At 37.9% G+C, this 26,530-nt stretch overlaps 1 protein-coding gene across 3 annotated transcripts in view; it reads right to left on the bottom strand.

Moving 5' to 3' along the window:
* Window positions 1-25,342, bottom strand: part of ADAD1 (adenosine deaminase domain containing 1) — a 52,508-nt gene extending 27,166 nt beyond the window's left edge. The window contains exons 1-6 of one of the 3 annotated variants that reach the window (XM_025385329.1): window positions 24,926-25,342; window positions 24,127-24,306; window positions 23,198-23,386; window positions 20,424-20,591; window positions 9,948-10,016; window positions 7,168-7,293 (exon numbers count right to left, since the gene is read on the bottom strand). In XM_025385329.1, coding sequence (XP_025241114.1) covers window positions 7,168-7,293; window positions 9,948-10,016; window positions 20,424-20,591; window positions 23,198-23,386; window positions 24,127-24,298 — 724 coding nt within the window. In that variant the 5' untranslated portion in view covers window positions 24,299-24,306; window positions 24,926-25,342. Of the gene's footprint in view, window positions 1-7,167; window positions 7,294-9,947; window positions 10,017-20,423; window positions 20,592-23,197; window positions 23,387-24,126; window positions 24,307-24,686 lie in introns of all 3 variants that reach the window. The other 2 variants (XM_025385332.1, XM_025385330.1) reach the window with 2 other exon arrangements.
* Window positions 25,343-26,530: the final 1,188 nt, after the last annotated feature.

The raw sequence follows: 26,530 nt of genomic DNA, 5'->3' as shown, positions 1-26,530 counted from the left end.
CCAAAGAAGGAGAAAACAACAGCTAATTTCACCTCCTGCAATGTGCTGGCTAACCAGAGGTCCTGAGTCTGTCCATGTGACAACTTCACTGCTAGCATAGCCAGCATTTGAGAAAACCAGCACACTAAACAAAACTATAACCAAGGATTCCCACAGAGTCCACTTCACTACCCTGCCACCTCCACTAGAGCAGGTTCTGGTATTCATGGCTGGGAGATCTGAAGATGGATCACATCACAGGACTCTTTGCAGACATTCTCCAGTACCAGTCCGGAGCCTGATAACCCGGCTGGGTGGCTACACCCAGAAGGGCAATAACAATCACTGCAGTCTGGTTCTCAGGAAGACTCATCCTTAGGGGAAGGGAAGAGCACCACATTAAGGGCTCACCCAATGGAAAAAAAGAATGTGAAGAGCAGGCCTTGAGTTCCAGATATTTCCACTGAAACAGTCTCCCCAAATGAGAAGGAACCAGAGAAGTAAATCTGGTAATATGATAAAACAAGATTCTATAACATCCCCAAAAGATCACATTAGCTCTCCAGCAATGCATCCAAACCAAGAATAAATCACTGAACTGCCAGATAAAGAATTCAGAAGCTTGATTATTAAGCTCCTCAAAGAGGTGCCAGAAAAATGTGAAAACCAACTTAAAGAAATTAAAAATATATATATAGGGTATGGATGAAAAAGTCTCCAGAGAAAAAGCTATTATAACGAAAATAAAATCACAACTTCTGGAAAAGACACACTTAGAGAAATACAAAATGCACTGGAAAGTTTTAGCAAGACTAGAACAAGTAGAAGAAATAACTTCAGAGCTCAAAGATAAGGCTTTTGAATTAGCCCAATCTGACAAAGACAAAGAAAACAGAACTTAAAAAAATGAACAAAGCCTCCAAGAAATTGGGGATTATGTTAAATGACCAAACATAATAACTATGGTGTTCTTGAGGAACAAGAGAAATCTAAAAGTTTGGAAAACGTATTTGAGGGAAAAATTGAGGAAAACTTCACTGGCCTTGCTAGAGATGTAGACATCCAAATATAAGCAGCTCAAAGAACACCTGGGAAATTCATCACAAAAAGATCATCACCCAGGCACAAAGTCATCAGGCTATCTAAAGTCAAGATGAAGCAAAGAATCTTAAGAGCTATGAGAAAAAAGCATCAGGTAACCTATAAAGGAAAATCTATCAGATTAACAGATTTCTCAGCAGAAACCCTACAAGTCAGAAGGGATTGGGGTCTTATCTTTAGAGTGTGTAAACAATAATTATCAGCCAAGAATATTGTATCCAGCAAAACTGAGTTTCATGAATGAAGGAAAGATAAAGTCTTTTTCAGACAAACAAATGCTAAGAGAATTCACCACTACAAAGCCAGTATTAAATAAATGCTAAAAGGAATTATGGATCTTGAAACAAAATTATCAAAATACACCAAAATAGAACCTACTAAAAGCATAAATTTCACAGGGACTATAAAACCATAATACAATTTAAAAAAAACCACCCAAAGTATTCAGGCAACAACTAGCATGATTAATAGAACAGTACCCCATATCTCAAGACTAATATTGTATGTAAATTGCCTAAATGCTCTACTTAAAAGATACAGAATTGCAGAATGGATAAGAACTTACCAACCAAGTTTCTGCTGTTTTCAAGAGGCTCACCTAACACATAAGGACTCACATAAGGTAAAGGGGTGGAAAAAGACACTCCACGAAATGTAAACCAAAAGCAAGCAGGAGTAGCTATTCTTATACCAGACAAAACAAACTTTAAAGCAGTAGCAGTTAAAAAAGACATAGAGGGACATCATATGATGATAAAAGGATTAGTCCAACAGGAAAACATCATAATCCTAAATATATATGCACTTAATATTGGAGCTCACAAATTTATAAAATAATTACTACTACTTAAGAAAAAAGATAGATGGCAACACAATAATAGTGGGGAACTTTAATACTCCACTAACAACACTACACTGGTCATCAAGACAGAAAGTCAACAAAGAAACAATGAACTTAAACTATACCCTACAACAAATGAACTTAGCAGATATTTACAGAACATTCTACCCAACAACTGCAGAATATACATTCTATTCATTAGCACATGGAATATTCTACCAGATAGACCATATGAGAGGTCACAAGTCTCAGTAAATTTAAGAAAACTGAAATTATATCAAGTACTCTCTCAGACTACAGTGGAATAAATTTGGAAATTAACTCCAAAACAAACCCTCAAAACTATACAAATATATGGAAATTAAATAATCTGCTCTTGAATGATCTTTGTATCAACAATGAAATCAACATGGAAATTAAAAAATTATTTGAACTAAACAATAATTGTGACACAATCAATCAAAACCTCTGGGATACAGCAAAAGTGGTGCTAAGAGGGAAGTTCACAGCATTAAATGCCTATAAAAAAGTCTGAAAGGGCACAAACAGACTAATCTAAAGTGACACCTCAAGGAACTACAAAAACAAGAACAAACCCAAACCCAGCAGAAGAAAAGATATAATAAAGATCAGGGCAGAAACAGATAAAACTGAAACAAAAAACACCAAAACCAAAAGATAAATGAAACGAAAAGCTGGTTCTTTGAAAAGACACACAAAATTGATAGACCAGTAGTGAGATTAACCAAGAAAAGAAGAGAGAAGATCCAAATAAGCTCAATCAGAAACGAGACAGGAGATATTATAGGTGATGACACCAAAATACAAAAGATCATTCAACGTTACTATGAACACCTTCACATGCACAAACTAGAAAACCTGGAAGAGATGGATAAATTCCTGAAAAAAGACACCCTCCTAGATTAAGCCAGGAAGAAATAGAAACTCTGAACAAACCAATAAAAAGCAGTAAGAGTGAAACCATAATTTTAAAAATGCCAACAAAAAAGTTAACAACTGGACAGATTCACAGCTGAATTCTATCAGACATTCAAAGAAGAATTGCTACCAATCTTACTGAAACTATTCCAAAAACGGAGAAAGTGGGAATGCTCCCTAAAACATTCTATGAAGCCAGTATCACCCTAATACCAAAACCAGCAAAAGACATTAAATAAAAGAAAAACTAAAGACCAATCAATATCCCTGATGAACATAGAAGCAAAAATCCTCAACAAAAATACTAGCTAACTGAATCCAAGAGCATAAAAAGATTATACACCATAATCAAGTGGGTTTCATACCAGGGATGTAGGGATGGTTTAACATATGCAAGTCAATAAATGTGATACACCACATAAACAGAATTAAAAACAAAAATTATGTGATCATCTCAATAGATACAGAAAAAGCATTTGACAAAATCCAGCATCCCTTTAAGATTAAAACCCTCAGTAAAATTGGCATAGGAGGGACATAACTTAAGGTAATAAAAGCCATCTATGACTAACACACAGTCAGCATTACTGAACAGGGAAATGTTCAAAGTATTCCCCCGAGAAAGAACTGGAACAAGACAAGGATGCCCACTCTCATCATTTCTATTCAACATAGTACTGGAAGTCCTAGCCAGAGCGACCTGACAAGAGACAGAAATAAAGAACATCCAAATCAGTAAAGAGGGAGTCAAACTGTCACTGTTCACTGATGATATGATCATATACCTAGAAAACCCTAAAGACTCATCCAAAAACCTCCCAGAGCTGATAAATGAATTCAATAAAGTTTCAAGATACAAAATCAATGTACAAAAATCAGTATCTCTGCTATGCACCAACAGTGACCAAGCTGAGAATCAAATCAAGAACTAAACCCCCTTTACAACAGCCAGAAAAAAAAAAAAAATAGGAATATACCTAACCAAGGAGGTGAAAGATCTCAAGGGAAACCACAATACACTGCTGAAAGAAATCAGATGACAGAAACAAATGGAAACACATCCCATGCTGAAGGATGGGTAGAATCAATATTGTGAAAATCACCATACTGCCAGAAGCAATCTACAGATTCAAAGCAATTCCCATCTAAATACCATGATTGTTCTTCACAGAACTAGAAAAAATCCTAAAATTCACATAGAACCAAAAAACAACCTGCATAGCCTAAGTAAGACTAATCAAAAATAACAAATCTGGAGGCATCACATTACCAAACTTCAAACTATATACTACAAAGCTACAGTTACCAAAACAACATGGTATTGGTATTGATATACAACTAGGCACTCAGAATAATGGAACAGAATAGAGAACCCAGAAATACAACAAAATACTTACAGTCAACTGAACTTTGATACAGCAAACAAATACATAAAGTGGGGAGAGGACACCCTATTCAACAAATGACTCTGGGATAATTGGCAAGCCATATGTAGAACAATAAAACTGGGTCCCTCATCTCTCACCTCATACAAAAATCAACTCAAGATGGATCAAAGACTTAAATCTAAGACATTAAGCCATAAAAATTCTAGAAGATAACATTGGAAAAACTCTTCTACATTTTGGCTTAGGCAAAGAGTTCATGACCAAGAACCCAAAAGTAAATGCAACAAAAACAAAGATAAATAGATGAGGCTTAAACTAAAACACTTCTGCACAGCAAAAGAAATAATCAGCAGAGTAATCAGACAACACACAGAGTGGGAGAAAATCTTTGCAAACTATGCATCTGACAAAGGACTAATATCCAGAGTCTACAAGGAACTCAAATCAGCAAGAAAAAAACAAATAATCCCATCAAAAAAAATGGGCTAAGGACACGAATAGACAATTCTCAAAAGAAGATATAAAATGGCCAAAAATTATATGAAAAAGGGCTCAACATCACTAATTATTTAGGAAATGCAAATCAAAACCACAATGCAATGCCACCTTACTCCTGCAAGACTGGCTATAATTTAAAAATTAAAATAATAACGGATGTTGATGTGTATGTGGTATAAAAGGAATACTTTTACAATGTTGGTAGGAATGTAAACTAGTTCAATTTCTATGGAAAACAGTAAAGAGATTCCTTAAAGAACTAAAGGTAGAATTATCATTTAATCCCGCAATCCCACTACTGGGTATCTACCCAGAAGAAAAAAAAGTCATTATATGAAAAAGACACCGGCATACACATGTTTATAGCAGCACAATTTGCAATTGCAAAAATATGGAACCAGCCCAAATGCCCATCAATAATGAGTGAATAAAGAAATTGTGGCATGCATACACACACACACACACACACACACACACACACCCTGGAATAGTACTCAGCCTGGACAGAGTTGGAGACCATTATTCCAAGGGAAGTAATGAGGAATGGAAAAATCAAACATTGTATGTTCTCACTTACAAGTGGGAGCTAAGCCAGGAAGACATGAAGGCATAAGAATGATATAATGGACTCTGGGGCCCCGGGGGAAGGGTAGTAGAGGGGATGAGGGATAACATTGGGTACAGCATAGACTGCTTGGGTCATGGGTGCATCAAAACCTCAGAAATCGCCACTAAAGAACTTATCTCTGTAACCAAACGCCACCCATTCCCCCAAAACTACTGAAATTTTTTAAAACTGATGAGGCAGTTTCTAATAATACATCTTAAATATGTACTGATTGTGTGAGTGACTCCAGGAATGTTCATCTGATTTCACTCAGGCTTTCCCTGCTTATATTCATACTCATATTATCTAAAACTACATTTATTATTCTTATCCATGCTCTTCTCCAATCAGCTTCACACTAGCTTCTAGATTCCCTATGGATGAGGAAATATGATTATCCTATGTCAACTTTAAATGTTGGTATTACTTTTTATTCATGTCACTTCATCCATCATTTATTGTCCACTTTTACCTTATCAATTTTTTTTAAAACTGTATTTTTCCCTTCCCATTTATGTCCATCTCAACTCTAATGTAGGCACTCCATCACAACCACATAAATTGTGATTCTATAATTCAGGTTTAACCCCAGAAATCTTTAAAAAAATTATTTGTCAATTATTGTTTAAATACTCATTTATCTTAACCATTACAAATGAAATTAGACTTTTACTAAATGCCAAGTACTATGCTAAATACTGTAGTGACATTATTATATCTAATCCTAACAACTCCATGAAGTTGGATTGTTATTGTTTCTATTATCTCTACTTTTAAGAAATAAGAAAAAATTAAAGCATAGAGATGTTAAGTATATAATTTGCCCAAAGTAATTTAAATAGTGGAACTGAGTCTGATTAATGCTCCCAACAATTACAGCCCACAGTCTATCACTGTTTGAAATTACAGCTTTAATTGATCTTGTTAAATTTAACTTTTGACCTGTTTTTAAACCACTCCATAATCTGGCACTATTTTATCAATCTAATTGCATTTTGTATTACTCCTGTACATAGACTAATCTGTACTAGCAATAAATTTACCTCATTTTCCTGCAGTTTTCTCACTGCTGCTTCCCTCATTCCTTTCTCTATGCAAAAATGTCTTCCTTTCTTCTATGTATCCAAATTTTATCAACCCTTAAAGTTACAGCTTAAGTCATGCCTATTCCAAAAGATTTTAAACTCTATCATTTCTTTTCTAAGAATTCTTACACACTTTTTGCATTATGGAAAACAAGTTTTAACTTTTATCATCTTAGACTTTCAACTAGTATATTTATCTACCGTGCCTACTTAGATCATAACAACTCCTTAAGAATAGGAATCAAATCTCAAATTGTTTCTATGTAATTTATAATATCTAATTCAGAGATGAATGTAAGACTCAAATGGTTTCAATTAATGATGAACTCAGAACATTAAAGGGTTAACAAAAGATAAAAACATAGTTAGAATCACAACTTTACATGTCCACAAGAAAAAGATTCCATATATCAATCTTTTCTTACTTGAAAAAGAAGAAAAGATGCCATTCTTAATGTTACTGAGGACTAGATTTCAGGAGGGTAGTGGTGCCAGCAGGGCTAAGGTTTAAAATGTTAGGACTTTTACCATTTTGCAGTTCTCTGTTGGGTCCTGGTCAGTGTGCTTTATTTCTACTCTGGAGAAGCTTTGTGTTTAATGACCCACACTTACCAGAAAAAGTCACTTCAGATCAATGCAACACCATTGTGTACAGGGGCAAAGACAGTTAACTAAAATATTACTATTAGATTATTACAATATTACTTTTTCCCAAATATTTGGACTTACCTCTTTCAATTATAAAAGCAGCCAATGAACTGCTATATTTCAGGTATTCTGAATGATTAGAAATTAGTTGATTAAATGTTTCTTTAACGATCTGTGAAATCTTTGCATACTGAATATTTCTCCCTTCTAGAAAAAAATCAAAACATAAATTTCAAGAACATTGTCCTCCTCCCAGAGCTGTCTTATTATTCTTATCATAACCTTACAATCAAATTATTTAATAATTTATAGATATCTGTAAGCAAATTTATAATTTAGGTCATGACTGAGATTTCAAAGTTTTCAATTCTAAAAGAATATGAGTTATTGAGCTTTTTGGATAACTTATAAAAAGATATGTCAGTATTATATACTAGCAGACTACTGATTTATATCTGTAGAGTTTGTCTGATGATATATTCAAAAGTCATACTGGACACAAGACAATTCTTTGTTGTACAGGTATGTGCCACACACTTTGCAAGATGACCAGCACCCCACTGAATGCCCTAATCATTGTGACAACCAAAATACATTCTCTTATTATTTGTCCCATTGAGAACCACTACAAACCACTAAGCATTTAGATTCTTAATACAGTTCCATGTTCTCACTAAAAAAGCTAGAAATTTTGAAAGAGGAGGAAGATAGTTCTAAGTAACCTAGGATTACCATAGAACAGTTTATAACCAAGAATATACATCAAAAGTTATCTATGGATTTTTCTTTTTTTTAGATGGAGTCTTGCTCTGTCACCCAGACTGGAGTGCAATAGCATAATTTTGGCTCACTGCAACCTCCGACTCCCGGGTTCAAGCGATTCTTCCGCCTCAGCCTCCCGAGTAGTTGGGTCTACAGGCATGCACCACCACGCCTGGCTAATTTTTGTATTTTTAGCAGAGACAGGGTTTCACCATATTGGCCAGGCTGGTCTTGAACTCCCAACCTCATGATCCACTCACCTTGGCCTCACAAAGTGCTGGGATTATAGGCATGAGCCACCGTGCCTGGCCTCATTATTTTTAATGAAGATATGGTCCAGTTAGCAAAGTAGGCTGGACGTGGTGGCCTACGCCTGTAATCTCAGTACTTTGGGAGGCTGAGGCAGGCAGATCACTTGAGGTCGGGACAGGTCAGGACCAGTCTCGTCCACATGGTGAAACCCTGTCTCTACTAAAAATAGAGGTAGAGACAGGGTTTGGTGGTGGGTGTCTGTAATTCCAGCTACTTGGGAGCCTGAGGCAGGAGAATTGCTTGAAACTGGGAGGCAGAGGTTGCAGTGAGCTGAGATTGTGCCACCACACTCCAGCCTGGGTGACAAGAGCAAAACTCCATCTCAAATAAAAAAATAAATACATACACACACACACACACACACACACACACACACAAATGTATATACATATAGCAAACCAGACAGGCTGGGAAATACTGACTACCTCTGTAACTGGCCCAATAGTTTGGGGGTCTCAAATCGTTCTTCTTCAAAAGTTATAACATTCAAAACTTGTTTTTACCCATAAATTTAAAGAATTTGCTTTCCCTTTTCTGACAAATATATGTCTCCTGACGTGAGCCTACCAAACCTGGTATTTTTAAAAACTACATATTCTTTCTCACAGATTATCACTGTTTTCCCGAAGTAATAGCAATCTATATTATTTGCCATCCTTAACTTAGGATTCTATCCTCTTATTCACTAAAAATGTCCACAGAAGTTGAAAGGAAAGACAAGAGCCTCTTCCCATATTAGGAGATCACTGCTGTAGGACTGATCCCTCATTGCCCTCACTTCATCAATTCTTACAACTGTTAGGCCAGACACTACATCTAACTATTGGTGGATTTTGTCTTTTGAAAGGGCCTATTTTCCCTGGTCTGGTCCTTTTCTTTCAAGCAAGCACATAAATGTGCAAGGCCTTTTACTCTGTCTTAGAAAGACAGTGAATGCTGAATAGGCATAGAACTTTTCAAATCCTAGCCTGCAGGTGAGGAAAATGGAAAATAAAGGTTCCTTTTCTTTTTCCTCTTACAAATACTCGTTAAAGTCTGAAGTGTGCTCACTAGGTAGTAAATGTAAAAATTAAGAATAATTGTTTAGCTTTCAGGATATTCATAATCTAACAGGCAAAGTATATAATAACTATCATACAATGTGAAATGTGACTGTTATAATAAAATAATATTAGTTACTATTTAGTGAGCATCTATGGTGTGCTAGGCACTGATGTAAGAATTTTACATTTATGAATTCATTTAATCCTCATAATAACCCTATGAGATAATTACTGTAATAACTATTTTACAGATGAGTAAAAAAGGTACACAGAGAAGTAACAGGTCACACAACTAGGCCACACTATGTCACACAACTAGTAACTTCAATTGAAGCTGCAGCTTTCTCAGGCTTGAGTGACAAATAATGGCCATTAAAACTAAATAAACAAATTATTTGAAATGAATGTTTCAAATGACCTCCAAGTACCAGAAAGCTATTGGTTTTCATTTATGACAAGCCCACCAAAACAAAGAATTCTAAAAAAGATGTATGAAATTGATAAAACATCTCCTTATAGGAAAAAAAAAAAAAAAAAAAATTTCTTCAGCCTTTCCTCTCCATTCCTTATTTCTTTCATTTTTAGCATAGTATAGAAAAAAATTCTCCTTTCTGTAGAAGTGTGAAAGGTTTGGATGATAAAGTGTTAATGTACATTTTCACACCTATGCTTATTTTAATTATGTTGTTACTATTTTTAATTGGGCTACTCTTCTAAAGAAGAACATCACAAAAACTTTCCTACCATAATGTACTTTTGAAACATATGCTGGTTCAGGTAAAACAACAGGTTCTGCAGGGAAAGGAGGAGGACCTGTAAACAAAACAAAAACATAAGGAAACATGAAACTTCAACATTCCAAAGAGCTGGTATTTCTTTTTTGTTCTGTAATAAAACAGCAATCCAAAAATTATTTTTTTCTGTATTTTTGCCAACTCTGGGCCATCAAATACTCATTAGCTCAGCCCTGATAAATGTCTTTCCTATTTTGAAATTGTTTATGCAAACAAATTTCTGAGTTTCCTAATCTCATACTACAATATTGCTTGCTTTGTAATAGATGAAACATCCTGAAAAGCTGCTAAAATGAAGTCCTAGTTTAGATACATGTAAACAACTTTCTATTTACAATACTCTGAAAAACATTTTAAATTAATGTTCTATTAAAAATTAATGAGTAAAGTATATCATTTTATAAATAACACTATTTTACCAGGACATTTTTCTAAGGGAATGCTACATTCACAGTTTTCAATGCTTTTAGTCCTACTCTTTACAACTGCTTTTCAACTTAGTCTCCAAAGTTAGGGAGTACAGAAAAAAGTTTAAAAACCACTAAACCTGCAGACAAAATAATAATAATAATAATAATAATAATCAGGAAAACTTAAGGAAGAAGCTCCAGAAGCCAAGGTATCAATTAAAATAGTCAGTTTCTCTTAAGAATCATTCATAAAGACAAAGAAAGCAAACAGAACTGCTTCGTTGGAATTAATTTTGAGGAAGACAGAAATGAACAAAGATGACAATGTCACCTTAGAGCTCATACCAGTAAAAGAAAAAAATACTAAGTATGGCTTAGATACATACACTCTGGACTTTTTTTTTTTAATCTGATAAGAAATTCCACTTTTATTTATTTAGAGCACTACATCCCCCATACCATACAGTAACATTATTTATAAAGCATAAATATTTTTTGTTTTCAAAAATTTTCAACTTTTTAGATAGAAGAGGTACATGTGTAGGTTTGTTAACTGGGAATACTGCATGATGCTGAGGTTTGGAATATGGATTCCATCACCCTGATTGTAAGCATAGTATCCAAAGGTAGTTTTTCTTTTACCCCCACCTCCCCCCACGCTTTAGTAGTCTACAGTGTCTACTGTTCCAATATTTATGGCTATATATGCTTAATGCATAGCTCCTAACATTAACAAGTGAGAACTTGAGGTATTTAGTTTTCTGTTCCTGCGTTCATTTGCTTAGGATTATGGCCTCCAGTTCCATCCATGTTGCTGCAAAGGACATGACTTTATTTTTTTTAATGGCTGCATAGTAGTCCACAGTTGTATATATACCACACTTTCTTTATCCAATCTACCACTGATGGGCACCTGGGTTGATTCAATGTCTTTGTTGTTGTGAATAGTGTAGAGATGAACATAAGAGTGCACGTGTCTTTTTGATAGAATAATTTATTTTCTTTTGGTTATAAACCCAGCAGTAATAGAGTTGTTGAAATTCTGGATTTTAGATAAGCAGAACTTTAAAACTCAGAGAAAGATAGATTTAATTCCATGGAATGAAAATTAAAGATACTAAATCCTGTTTATTAGGCATAAATAATTTCAACAAAGAAAGAAAGACTGTACAAGATGTTTTGCGTTTTAAAACACCAAGTACAAGGCCAGGCACGTTGGCTCACGCTTGTAATCCCAGCACTTTGGGAGGCTTAGTTGGGCAGATCACTTAAGGCCGAGAGTTTGAGACCAGCCTAGGCAACATGGCGAAACCCCATCTTTACTCAAAATACAAAGATTAGCTGGGCATGGTGGCGTGCATCTGCAATCCCAGCTACTCAGGAAGCTGAAGTACGAGAATCACTTGAACCTGGAAGACAGAGGTTGCAGTGAGCTGAGTCTGTGCCATTGCCCTCCAGTATGAGTGACAGAGAGACTGTCTCAAAACAAAAAACAAACAAAAGAAACAAGTACCAAGACTTGTCCCCACAGCCCAACATACTGGCTGTGGCATTCTGTGGCCGGAGGACGTCTTCAGGCCTAAACCTGACCCATCCTTCCTCATTGGGTAGGGGGTTTCCCTGCAGGATCTCCAATAACTGCAGCTAGAGGCTCACGGACAGAATTTGGATCTCCCTGGGCCTGAGCCCCTAAGTGGGAAGGGTGGCGGCAATCTCTGTGGACCAGCAGACTTGGCCTCTCCTCCTGGTAGTTCTGAGGAATCCGGGCAGCACAGAGAAGTGGGTTTCTCCCCAGCGAAGCACACCCTCTCCAACAAAGGACAAAGTGCTCTGTTAAGCAAGTCCTGCTCCCCGTGCCACTCAACTGGGTGAGACATTCAAATAGGGGTTGTCACGCACATTATACAGGAGTGATCCTACCGGCATCAGGTTGGTGCCACTCAAAGTCAGAGGCCCCAGAGGGAGGAGCAGGCACCCATTTTTGCTGTTCTCCAGCCTCCCTGAGTGACATCTCCAGGCACGGGAGAGAATCAGATGAATAGGGCCTGAAGTGAACCCCCAGCAAAGCGCAGCAGCCTTATAGAAGAGGGACCTGAGTACTGAAAGAAAAACTAACAAGCAGAAAGCAACAACAGCATCAACAAGAACAAAAAAGCTCCCCCAAAACCCTATCCAAGGGTCAGCAGGCTCAAAGACTGAAACTAGACAATCTCATGAAGATGATAAAGAATCAATGAAAAAACACTGAAAATCCAAAAGGCCAGAGTGCCTCTTTTCCTACAAATGATCACAATGTCTCTCCATCAAGGGCACATAACTGAATGGAGGATCAGATGGACAAACTGACAGAAGTATGATTCAGAAGACGGGTAATAAAAAACTACGCTGAGCTAAAAGGAGCATGTTCTAACCCAATGCAAAGAAGCAAGCTAAGAACCTTTATAAAAGGATAGAGGAATTGCTAACTAGAATAACCAGTTCAGATAAACTACCTGATGGAGCTGAAAAACACAGCCTGAGAACTTTGTGAAGCATATACAAGTATCAACAGCTGAATCGACCAAGCAGAAAAAAGGGTATCAGAATTTGAAGACCACCTCACTGAAATAAGACGTGCAAACAAGAATAGACCAAAAAAAAAAAAAAAAAAAAAAAGAAAAGGAATGAACAAAGACTCTAATAAATATGGGACTTCATAAAAAGACCGAACCTGTGATTGATTGGAGTACCAGAAGGAGATAGGGAGAATGGAAACAAGCTGGAAAACACACTTCAGGATGGTATCCAGGAGAACTTCCACAACCTAACAAGACAGGACAACATGCAAATTCAGGAAATACAGAGAACACCATTAAGATACTCCACAAGAAGATCAATCCCAAGACACATAATCATCAGATTCTCCAAGGCTGAAATGAAGGAAAACCTGTTAAGGGCAGCCAGAGAGAAAGGCCAGGTCACCTACAAAGGGAAACTCATCAGACTAACAGTGGACCTCTCAGCAGAAACTCTACAAGCCAGAAGAGATTGAGGGCCAATGTTCAACATTCTTAAAGAAAAAGAATTATCAGCCCAGAATTTCATATCCAGCCAAACTAAGCTTCATCAGTGAAGAAGAAATAAAATCCTTTCCAGAGAAGCAAATGCTGAGGGATTTCATTACCACCAGATGTGCCCTGCAAGAACTCCTGAAAGAAGCACTAAATACGGAAATGAAAAACTGGAACCAGCCACTGCAAAAACACACCAAAATATAAAGACCAATGACACTATGAATAAACTAGTGCATCAAGTAGTGTGCAAAATAGCCAAATAGCATCATGATGACAGGATCAAATTCACATGTAACAACACTAACCTTAAATGTAAATGGGCTACATGCCCCAATTAAAGCACACAGACTGGCAAACTGGGTAAGGAGTCAAGACCCATTGGTGTGCTGTATTCAGGAGATCCATCTTATGTGCAAAGACACAAACAGGCTCAAAATAAAGGGATGGAGGAAAAATCTACCAAGTAAATGGAAAGCGAAAAAAGCAGAGGTTGCAATCCTAGTCTCTGACAAAACAGACTTTAAACCAACAAAGATCAAAAAAGACAAAGGAGGGCATTACATAATGGTAAAGGGAACAATTCAACAAGAAGAGCTATTCTAAATATATATGCACCCAATATAGGAGCACCCAGATTCATAAAACAAATTCTTAGAAACCTACAAAGAGACTTAGAGTCCCACACAATAATAGTGGGAGACTTGAACACCATACTGTCAGTATTAGACAGATCAATGAGACAGAAAATTAACAAGCATATTGAGGATTTGAACTCAGCTCTGGATCAAGTGGACCTGGCAGATATCTACAGAATTCTCCACCCCAAATCAACAGAATATACATTCTTCTCAGTGCCACATGGCACTTAATTCTAAAATCAACCACGTAATTGGAAGTAAAACACTCCTCAGCAAATGCAAAAGAACTGAAAACCTAACAAACAAACTGTCAGACCACAGTACAATAAAATTAGAACTCAGGGTTAAGAAACTCACTCAAGACCACATGATTTATTGGAAATTGAACAACCTGTTTCTGAATGATTCCTGGGTAAATAATGAAATTAAGGCAGAAATCAAGAAGTTCTTTGAAACCAATGAGAACAAAGAGACAATGTACCAGAATCTCTGGGACACAGCTAAAGTAGTGTTAAGAGGGAAATTTATAGCACTAAATGCCCACATCAGAAAGCTAGAAAGATCTGATATTGATACCCAAACATCAATTAAAAGAGCTTGAGAGGCAAGAGTAAACTAATCCAAAAACTAAAGAAATAACTAAGATCAGAGCAGAACTGAAGGAGACAGAGACATGAGAAGCCATCCAAAAAACTCGAATACAGGAACTGGTTTTTTTTTTTTTTTTTAACAAATTAACAAAATAGACTGCTAGCTAGACTAATAAAGAAGAAGGGAGAAGAATCAAACAGATACAATAAAAAATGATAAAGGGGATATCACCACTGACCCCACAGAAATACAAACTATCATCAGAGAATGCTACAAACACCTCTACAAAAATAAACTAGAAAATCTGGAAGAAATGGATAAATTCCTGGATGCATACACCCTCCTAAGACTAAACGAGGAAGAAGTCAAATCCCTGAATAGACCACTAACAAGTTCTGAAATTGAGGCAGTAATTAATAGCCTACCAACCAAAAAAAAGTCGAGGACCAGATGGATTCACAGCTGAATTCTACCAGAAATACAAAGAGGAGCTGGCACCATTCTTTCTGAAACTATTCCAAACAATGGAAAAGGAAGGACTCCTCCCTAACTCATTTTATGAAGCCAGCATCATCCTGATACTAAACCCAGGAAGAGACACAACAAAAAAGGAAAACTTCAGGCCAATACACCTAATGAACATCAATGGAAAAATCTGCAATAAAATACTGGCAAATGAAATCCAGCAGCACATCAAAAAACTTATTCACCACAATCAAGTCGGCTTCATCCCTGGAATGCAAGGCTGGTTCAACATACACAAATCAATAAATGTAATCCATCATAGAAACACAAAACACATATAAAGACAAAAACCACATGACTATCTTAATAAATGCAGAAAAGGCCTTTGATAAAATTCAACATCCGTTCATGTTAAAAACTCTCAATATACAAGGTATTGATGGAACATGGCTCAAAATAATAAGAGCTATTTATTACAAACCAAAGCCAATATATTGAATGGGCAAAAGCTGGAAACATTCCCTTTGAAAACTGGCACAAGACAAGGATGCCTTCTCTCACTACTCCTATTCAACATAGTTTTGGAAGTTCTGGCCAGGGCAATCAGGGAAGAGAAAGAAAGAAAAGGTATTCAAATAGGAAGAGAGGAAGTCAAGTTGTCTCTGCTTGTAGACATGATTTTGTATTTAGAAAACCCCATCTTTTCAGCTCCAAAACTTCCTGAACTGAGAAGTAACTTCAGCAAAGTCTCAGGATACAAAATCAATGTGCAAAAATCACAAGCATTCCTTTACACCAACAGTAAGCAAGCAGAAAGCCAAAGCATGAATAAACTCCCATTCACAATCACTACAAAGAGAATAAAATACCTAGGAATACAGCTAACAAGGAATGTGAAGGACCTCTTCAAGAAGAACTACAAACCACTCCTCAGGGAAATAAGAAGGGACACAAACAAATGGAAAAACATTCCATCCTCATGGGTAGAAGAATCAATATTGTGAAAATGGTCATACTGCCCAAAGTAATTTATAGATTCAATGCTACTTTCCTAAACTACCACTGACATTCTTCACAGAATTAGAAAACTATTTCAAATTTCATATGAAATCAAAGAAGACCCCATATAGCCAAGACAATCCTAAGCAAAAAGAACAAAGCTGGAGGCACCATGCTACCTGACTTCAAACTATACTACAAGGCTACAGTAACCAAAACAGCATGGTACTGGTACTAAAATGGATATATAGACCATTGGAGCAGAACAGATACCTCAGAAATAACTCCACACATCTACAACCATCTGATCTACGACAAACTGGACAAAAACAAGCAAAGGGGAAAGGATCTCCTATTCAGTAAATGGTGCTGGGAAAACTGGCTGGTCATATGCAGAAAACTGAAACTCTACCCCTTCCTTACACCTTATACAAAAATTAACTCAAGATGGATTAAAGACTTAAATGTAAAGCCCAAAACCATAAAAACCCTAGAAGAAAACCTAGGCAATACCATTCAGGACACAGGCATGGGCAAAGACTTCATGATAAAAATGCCAAAATCAATTGCAACAAAAGCCAAAATTGACAAATGTGATCTAATCAAATGGAAGAGCAACTGCACAGCAAAAGAAACTATGACCAGAGTAAACAGGCAACCTACAAATCGGGAGAAAATTTTTGCAATCTACACATCTGACAAAGGTCTAATATCCAGAATTTACAAGGAACTTAAACATATTTACAAGAAAAAACAATCCCATCAAAAGGTGGGCAACAGATATGAACAGACACTTCTCAAAAGAAGAATTTAAGTGGCCAAAAAACATATGAAAAAAAGCAAGATCAACATCACTGATCATCAGAAAAATGCAAATCAAAACCACAATGAGATACCAACTCATGCCAGTCAGAATGGCTACTACTAAAAAGTCAGGAAACAATAGATGCTGGTGAGGCTGTGAAGAAATAGGAATGCTTTTATATTGTTGGTGGGAATGTAAATTAGTTTAACCACTGTGGAGGACAGTATGGTGACTCTTCAAGGATCAGAACCAGAAATACCATTTGACCCAGCAATACCATTACTGGGTATATACCCAAAGGAATATAAATCATTCTACTATAAAGACACATGCACATGTATGTTTAGTGCAGCACTATTTACAATAGCAAAGACATGGAACCAACCCAAATGGCCATCAACGATAGACTGGATAAAGAAAATGTGGTACATAGAATACTATGTGGCCATAAAAAGGAATGAGATCATGTCCTCTGCAGGGACATGGATGAAGCCAGAAGCCATCAACCTCAGCAAACTAACACAGGAACAGAAAACCAAATACTGTAGTTCTCACTCATAAGTGGGAGTTAAACATTGAGAACACATGGACAGAGAGAGGGGAACAACACACACCAGAGCCTTTTAGGGGGTGAGAGTTAGGGGAGGGAACAGAGGATGGGTTAATAGGTAAAGCAAACCACCATGGCACATGTATATCTATGTACAACAAACTGGTATGTTCTGCCCATGTATCCTTTTTTAATTCAAAAAAAAAAAAAAAAAAAAAAAAACGACATCAGATCAGGCACAGTGGCTCATGCCTATAATCCTAGCACTTTGGGAGGCTGAGGTGGGAGGATCATTAGGAGTTCAAACCAGCCTGGCCAACATGGTGAAACCTGTCTCTACTAAAAATACAAAAATTAGCTGGGTGTGGTGGCAGGCACCTATAATCCCAGCTACTAGGGAGGTTGAGGCATGAGAATCACTTGAATCTGGGAGGCGGAGGTTGCAGTGAGCAGAGATGGCACCACTGCACTCCAGCCTGGGTGACAGAGTGAGACTCTGTCTCAAACAAAACAAAACAAAAAACACTACATAAAAAAACCATGTGCAAAATATTAATGAAGACATACATGAAAAATAATTTTAAAACAGTGATGAGCTCAAAATTTTGAAAAAAACTAAAGTTTTAAAAGTTTTATGTTGTGAATAAGGAGAAGACCAGAAAAACTGTCAATAGAGAAAAGCAAAGAAATGAATACTGAACTCTTATCTTCTACATCCTTTCATAAGACAAATAGATGTTTTAAACTCAGTTGTCTAGAGTAGACAAATTAAAGAAGAAACTTATCGGGGGGAAAACCAGCCCCCGATAATTCAACGTTATTTCACGTAAGTTCTTTTCTATTTCCCTAAGTGCTGGCTGGTCTCAGAAATAAAGGGAAAGAATACAAAAGGAGAAATTTTAAAGCTGGGTGCCCCAGGGGAAGACATCACATGTCAGCAGGTTCTGTGATGTCCCCCAAGGCACAAAACCAGCAAGGTTTTATTAGTGATTTTCAAAAGGGGAGGGAGTGTACGAATAGGGTGTGGTCACAGAGATCACATGCTTCACAAGGTAATAAAATATCACAAGGCAAATGGAGGCAGGGCGAGATCACAGGACTAGGGCAACATTAAGATTGCTAATAAAGCTTTGGGCACATATTATCATTGATAACATCTTATTAGGAGACAGGGCTTGAGAGCAGACAACTGCTCTGACCAAAATGTATTAGGCAGGAATTTCCTCGTCCTGATAAGCCTGGGAGCACTACATGAGACTGGGGCTTATTTCATCCCTTATCTACAATCGTAAAACACAGACGTTCCTAAAGCAGGCATTTTAGAGACCTTCCCTTGGGAATGCATTCTCTTTCTCAGGGATGTTCCTTGCTGAGAAAAAGAATTCAGCAATATTTCTCCTATTTGCTTTTGAAAGAAGAGAAATATGGCTCTGTTCCGCCTAGCCCACAGGCAGCTAGACTTTAAGGTTATCTCCCTCGTTCCCTGAAAATTGCTGTTATCCTGTTCTTAAGGTGCCCAGATTTCATACTGTTCAAATACACATGCTACACAAACAATTTGTGCAGTTAACGGAATTATCACAGGGTCCTGAGGCGACATTCATCCTCAGCTTACAAAGATGATGGGATTAAGAGATTAAAGACAGGCATAGGAAATCACAAGAGTATTGATTGGGGAAGTGATAAGTGTCCATGAAATCTTAACAATTTATGTTCAGAGACTGCAGTAAAGACAGGCGTAAGAAATTATAAAACTATTAATTTGGGGAACTAATAAATGTCCATGAAATCTTCACAATTTATGTTCTTCCACCATGGCTTCAGCCAGTCCCTCCGTTCGGGGTCCCTGACTTCCTATAACAGAAACTGTAGCTCACTATAGGGAAAAAGATGACCTTATTATTTTTTCAGGCTCTAGCCCAAGATAGAATATATTGTTAAAGAACTTTTCGTTGTCATTAAGGCACTATTGGCACTTTTTGGAGAAAACAATAATGAATACAGAAGTGCCGACAGCAGAGATAGGTAAAAGCTGCCTTAATTTTCAAAGTAGTGGCAGTAGACATGGTTAAATGCTACCTTAATTTTTACGGAGGAAAAAAAATAAATGTTTAGAAACTAAAGTTTGCAGACCACTGGGCCAAACATTTGCTAGTCGTACATAAACATTTTGAAAGCTATTAAGGAAAAGGTATGAAAAACTAATCATCAATATATTTTCTGATAATTCAATTGGATGCTTAGGAAATTCTATAGGTATGTTTTAACTTGAGTTCAACAAAGTATTTTAAATATTTTGTAATTTGATTGTGTATTCTTCAGTATGCACTGGTTAAGGACTTTGCATGCACTGTTTAATCCTAGTGACAACCATAGAAGGTAGCAACTATCACTGTCCCCCCTCTCCAAATGAAACAGATTTAGAGGGCAAACAACTTGAAAGCATAGGGTCAATATTCCAACCTAAGCAATCTAATTCTGGAGTTTACACACTTAATCTATTTGCTATGCTACCTTAGGTCATTTTCTCAAGTAATTCTACCATTTACTGAATTTAACACAAACTTCACAAACGCTGCATTTAAAACCTCTAAGTATTAAATGTACAATATTACATTCATAATAAGAATCTAACAAATCACAAAGAAAACTATATTTTAGGACTCAAACCCATTAACAATCTGACAAGTTACCAGACAGTTTAGCAACATGATTATACCTGCCAGTGCTGAAATATGCAAGAGCATTTTAACTACTATTAAATACATCAGTGGACAGCAACTGAAATAAATTATTCAAATCCTGCAACGTCTGTCTTGTAGTTGCCAAGTAACTCTCATTAACATAAATCTTTCAGGTGATTCCTTTTGAAAAATTATACCTTTTATAAATACTTTATAATCAAGAGTATTTACCTGATGTTTCCAAAATTCGTGGTTCAGGTTCATCCAGTTGTAGAAGCTCATCAAGAGCTAATTTTGCTGCATTGGATCTAGACTCCTTTTTATTCTGTCCCAGTCCAGTCTTGTACTGAATACCATCCACCACAGCACAAAAGGCAAAATACGGTCCCATAACATTACCTTGAAAAAGAACTCAGAATGAATGCTACAATAATTTTTACTGTATTCTTGCAAACAATGTCTCTACATGGGAAAACATTCCAGTACAAAAATTCTCAAAAACTACCTTCTAAACATCAACTTTACAAGTCTTTTTGTAGGACCAATAGGGGTTAAAGCTAAAGCCTAATGGGTGTCTGAACTAACTCTGAGGATTCAAGCAGCTAGGCTGGCTCCAGATTCAGTATGAGTAATAGGGCCAGTAATAGAGTACTGATCACATGTGGAGTGTCTAGTATAATTCCTGGCAATGGTAAACACTCCACTACCTGTCAAACGGCCAATGAGAGATAAAATGTGGAGATTTCAGGTAACATCTCACGTCTTTAAAACTTAAATACAAATGTCTTTAAAACTTTAATACAAAGAAAGCTGAAATTCTCCTACCCCTTGGATTGCCCTAACACACTTTCAAGCTCCAGAATATAAGAGATCCCTTTGAAGAAACCCTGTGTACCTATCAGGGCATTATGAGAAGCAACTCAACCCATTACAGCTGTAGAGGTTGGGGAGTGGGAGGGGAGGCGGGGAGGGGGAGAGAGAGGAAGAGAAAACCAAAACATAATGATAAACTAAAGAATTAAACAGAATGTCCAGTCATCACAATTTCTTTACCTAGCTTTTATATTTGGATGAAAAATGAAATGGTATTGTCTTGTCTCGTGTATTTACAGGTCAAAGGTTCTTCTGTTGGAAGTTTTGCTTGTTATTATTTAGACTTTAGCAGGCCTTTAGGAATCTGACTGTCCATTCTTTGGTTACGGATGGCTACATACAATGCTGCCACACATAAACCCCACTATCTTATTTCCTCACATACTCACAAGTATGTTACATTAACTCTTTAATATGTACATCAACGTTTTACAAGCAACTCCTGACTGCTTCTGGGTAAACTGCTTTCCCTATAACATCTCAGACTTCAGTTTCCCAAGTGCCTTCCTTCCTGATCACTTGGGTTCCAATCCAGGTTTACTAAATCAGAGAGCATTTTGTATAATCAACAAGTGGCCCAGATGATTCTTATGTATATCACACATCTTGGCTGGGTGCACTGGCTCACACCCATAATCCCATCACTTTGGGAGGCTGAGGTTGGAAGATCTCTTGATGCCAGGAGTTCGAGGTCAGCCTAGGCAATATAGTGAGACACCTTCTCTAGAGAACATTTTGAAAATTAGCCAGGCCTGGTGGTGGATACCTGCAGCAGTCTTAGCTATTTGGGAGGCTGGGGTGGGAGGATCATCATTGCACTCCAGCCTGGACAACAGAGTGCGAACCTCTATCTAAAGAAAAAAAGATATTTCACCTAAAATTTATTAGTAAGTCTCCTGTGTCAGAATGCGGGGCCTTTAAGCTTTAGCCTGTTTATAACTCGGGTTCTCAAACTTTAGTGTAAATTTAAATCACATTAGAGCTATTTAAAAATTCTGACACTGTGGTTTCACTACCAAACCCACTGGATTATAGAACTATACTTTGAGCATAAAATGTACACCATTAACCAACAGGTCATGTTTTTTAGTAGTTTTTTCTCAGAGCAGTGAAGATTTGTCCTGATCATTTATTTTTTCTTACAATGACCAATAGCTTGCATTTTCCAAGAGCAGTCTGAGATTACTGGAGGAAAGCTAACTAGTTACATGGAAATTAAGTCCACCTCCTACATTACCACCACCATCTATGTTAAGATATTATTTCTGTCACCTGTTAGTTTATGGGTATTTCAGCCAAAACAACAGACTGAAACTTGATGTCGCTGTGACTATCTTTACTAAAATCTTGACATGTTAAAATTATTTAGCAAAGATGTTAGCTTTGACATCCATACTGGCAAGTTAGCACCAGGAAAATTAAAGAAAAAATCTAACTACTCGTGTGTGTGTACAAACACATATACACAGAGTTTTTAAAATTTAAAATTTTAAGCTGTCAAGGCCTCTTAAGAGCACTTATTCCTCCACTTTCCTAAAATCTTCCTAATCATTGGCTATAATGTGAAGAGATCAGAAACTACTTTCTACATTTTCCTTATCTGTACTCCTGTAGACTTTCACAAACACAGCATGGTTACAGATTATTCTGATTGGGGAGTTTAATGGAGAATTGAGAAAACTGTAACAGACTAGTCTGCAGACAAAGTACTAATCATGTAATCGAATGCTTGAGTTTCAGAAGGCAAATTTGACCTTAACTTTTCTTAGGCATCATCCTCACAGAATCCTTCTCATTAAATAATCATAGTCCAAATATTTAACATCTTTACAAAAGCATGTTTATGATACAAGAAGTAATTACACCCCAAAATAGTCCATGAGACTAATTTCCATTCAGCTAGCCACACATAAAAATATTACAGTTCAATGATTATAAAACTTTGGTATATGTGAGTTATTTGTAGAGGCAGCAATGGCTAAAAACGTGTGAACACAAACATTTAAGTATTCTTGTGAAAACATACAATCAGTTACCTAACCCCAATATTAGATGAAAGAACTAAATTTAGCACCATTATTGTGCTATACTTTTGGTTTCGGTTTTTAAGACAAATACAATTTTACACTTGCCTGTTGTCACAGTTTCCTTAAGGTCAAGCTGAACTCGTTGCATTTGTGCAAACTGGTGCAAGGCTGACACAGGATTTATCTCTCCACGTTTGTATTTCATTATAAATTCCTTAGGTATTTTTTTTGGAGGAAGCACAGGATTTGAAATAGATGAAAGATTTTTGGAAAGCAATGGTTCCGGAAAATTACCTAAAAACAAATGTTATACTTGTCAATTTGGTTTTTAAAAAAATGAGCAAAAGCACTAAATCCTCCCTGAAATGGAAGGTTATCCCAGATACACTTCGTCATACGTTTTTCTTAAGTTTCTATTAAACAGTTTTGGCACACATGACAAGCACCACATGTTATTGCATCTATCGAGTACTAAGACTATTTTGCAAAAAAGTAACATCGACATGTATTGTTAAGTGGTATCAAGGGTCATGGAACTTTACTGACGTCAGGGTCCTTCAGAAACCAAGCCATTTTTACAGATAATGTCACTAAGGCCTAGAATACAGAAAGACACAGATCTGGGACTAAAACGTGGCTTCTGGCTCCCATCCACTATTTTTCTCACTGGATTCAATCGAATTTTAAAGTATGTTTGCCCCTGCTTTATACCTAATACTACAGTAAGTGCTATGTGGAATACAGAACAGTGTAAGTCCAGTGTCTTCCCTTACGCCTCACCTCAGAAAGGCAAGCCACACTTGAAGGGGGGTGAACAGTCAAGGTGGTAACAGATGGTTAAACGAGCGGCACAGGTAAAGAGCTCTACAGGCCTCCTCCAAGTGTTGAGTCAGATGCCAGCTCCAGGTGGAACACGGCCATGGGTAAATATCTATACAACCAGGAAACCTTTAAACCAGAGGCTCGACAGAACTTACTGGCCATCCCAGAATCTTAAAGAACTGATTCATTGTTACAAATGAAAAAAGTCGTACCTGTTACTTGCGTAACCTTGGATGCCATCTTGGACAGGCTGTAACTTTCTGAGGAACATCCTGTGGGTGTAGTTACCGTCTGTGTCGCTGGTTGAACTGGCAGGTTCTTTTTCAGCATCTGGGCAAAGCTGGGGACCTGCGAACTCTGAAACCAATGATTGTTGCTAGCCATTTTCTCACCTAGAGGTCACGATAAAATTGGCAGAAAACAAGACAAAACACTATATAAACTGAAAATGTTTTCTTCAAACCACACCCCCCCGTTATTTCCATCAATGGCCTTGGCACATATTCGGATGACTAGAGTCAAATCCCTCTTGAACTGATCTCAGGACTGCTTTTTGAGTTTTCATAGACACGGACCTCTTCTCTCCTGAATCCCTTCCCTAAACCTCTGCTACAAAGGAGGAAAGAAGGAACATAGAGAGGTCCGTGTAAAATACCTTAAAACTACTCGGGAGTTAGGGAAGATATCAGCAAGGTCAGGAAAAAAGAAGAGAAGAAAAAAAAAAAATCAGCTCGTCGGTGGCCTCCTTAGTCCTAGACCAACCTCTACCCACCAAAGTTGTCCTTCCTGCCCTCTATGTGGGCAGACGGGAAGCTGCTGCTGCGCCTCAGGCCGGGGGCTCGCAGGCGGCTTCCGCCGCCGTTGCTCCCACCTCCCAGCCTCAACTTCTCGCTTCAGGCCGCTCTGCGCGAGCTCCACAGGGTCAGGGCCGCATCTTTCAAAAGAGCCCTCGCGGTGCCCCTGCAGGACCCGGGCCTGCGCCCCCGCGCCCTGCTTCGTCCAATCACTAACCGTCTTGGAGGCCGGCGCTCCTGGGCCGCGCTTGCGCCAGCGTCTTGCCGCCGCCCTCCGCGTCCTGCGTCACCCAGGGAAGAGACGCCGACCTTCGCACGCGTTCGAGGCTTGAGTGACGTCGACTCTGTTCTCCGAACACAAGGACCAGGTCCAACTGGCCGCCTTCCCCTCCTGGAGAAGCCAGGTAAAATCGCGCAGTTCGGCCTCCTCCCTACCATCCCGTGCCCCGCAGTAGCCCTGACAGAGCACTGTAGGGATGATTGTTTATACTGCGGTTGTCTGTGCCTAGGGCCTCCTTCTCCCGAGCAGTTGAAGGCTGCCCAAGGGGTACCTGCGTGAGGGTTTCAAGAAAACCCCTCATTTCATCCCCAGTTGCAATCTGAGAAGGTGCCCATGGGGAAGCTTGACCTCCACGGTGGCCTTCCTGTTTACAGAAAAACTACCTCACACGTCCTGAAGCTTGGCCAGTGAGCGAACAATCATGAAAACAGATGGGGTCTTTGAGAGCAAATGGCTCTGCTATCCGGATGACAAATGCAGCGTGGATGTTTTCAATTCTTTGCTCTCCTAAAGGTTGAAGGAGGCCCTACTCGAGGTGTTAGGTGGTCGTTCGTGGAAAATAAGAATACTAAGTCACCCAACAGATTTCAGCATGTAAACAAAAAGTAATCCAAAGAATTGAGTAACTTTGTTATAACAAAATTTCAGTGCCTATCTGCCTTTTTATAGGGATAAGTTTTCTCAGTAATTAAGTCAAATGTAAATCTCTTTTTTTAAAAAAGAAGGAAGCCAGGCATGGTGGTGGGCACCGGTGGTCCCAGATACTAGAGAGGCTGAGGCAGAAGGACCAATTGAGCCGAGGAGTTCAAGTCCAGCCTGGGCAACATTAATGAGACTGCCATCTCTTTAAAAAAGAAAAAAAAAAAGGAAAAAAGAACAAGTAGACGTAATATGCATCCGGAAGTAGTTGGGCTTATTGGAAAAAATAGTCCCATCCCCCTCGTTAAGCAGTGCATTTTCTTTTTTTTTTTTTTTTTTTTTTTTGAGAGGGAGTCTCGCTCTGTTGCCCGGGCTGGAGTGCAGTGGCCGGATCTCAGCTCACTGCAAGCTCCACCTCCCGGGTTTACGCCATTCTCCTGCCTCAGCCTCCCGAGTAGTTGGGACTACAGGCGCCCGCTACCTCGCCCGGCTAGTTTTTTGTATTTTTTAGTAGAGACGGGGTTTCACCATGTTCACCAGGATGGTCTCGATCTCCTGACCTTGTGATCCGCCCATCTCGGCCTCCCAAAGTGCTGGGATTACAGGCTTGAGCCACCGCGCCCGGCCAAGCAGTGCATTTTCAATAAAAGTATTTTTCTTTAGTGGTTATTAAAATGTGTGTTGATTATGTTGCTTCGATCAAGTGCCCATTAATGATCCCAATGATAACTCAATCTGGAACTTTAAAATTAACGTTTAGAGACTTCTGGTTACAGGAAATTAAAAAATTCAAATGTCAAGAAGTAAAAGGATGATAATACAACTTCTAAGTACATTAGGATCAAATTTGAGAGGAGGCATGGAATGTAAATAAAAGCTCAAGGAGTGAAAGGAATGAGGTAC

The sequence above is a fragment of the Theropithecus gelada genome, chromosome 5 (genome assembly GCF_003255815.1).
Source record: "Theropithecus gelada isolate Dixy chromosome 5, Tgel_1.0, whole genome shotgun sequence".
Taxonomy (NCBI): domain Eukaryota; kingdom Metazoa; phylum Chordata; class Mammalia; order Primates; family Cercopithecidae; genus Theropithecus; species Theropithecus gelada.
The sequence above is the reverse complement of the archived record's forward strand: the minus strand, read 5'-3'. Positions and strand labels throughout refer to the sequence as shown.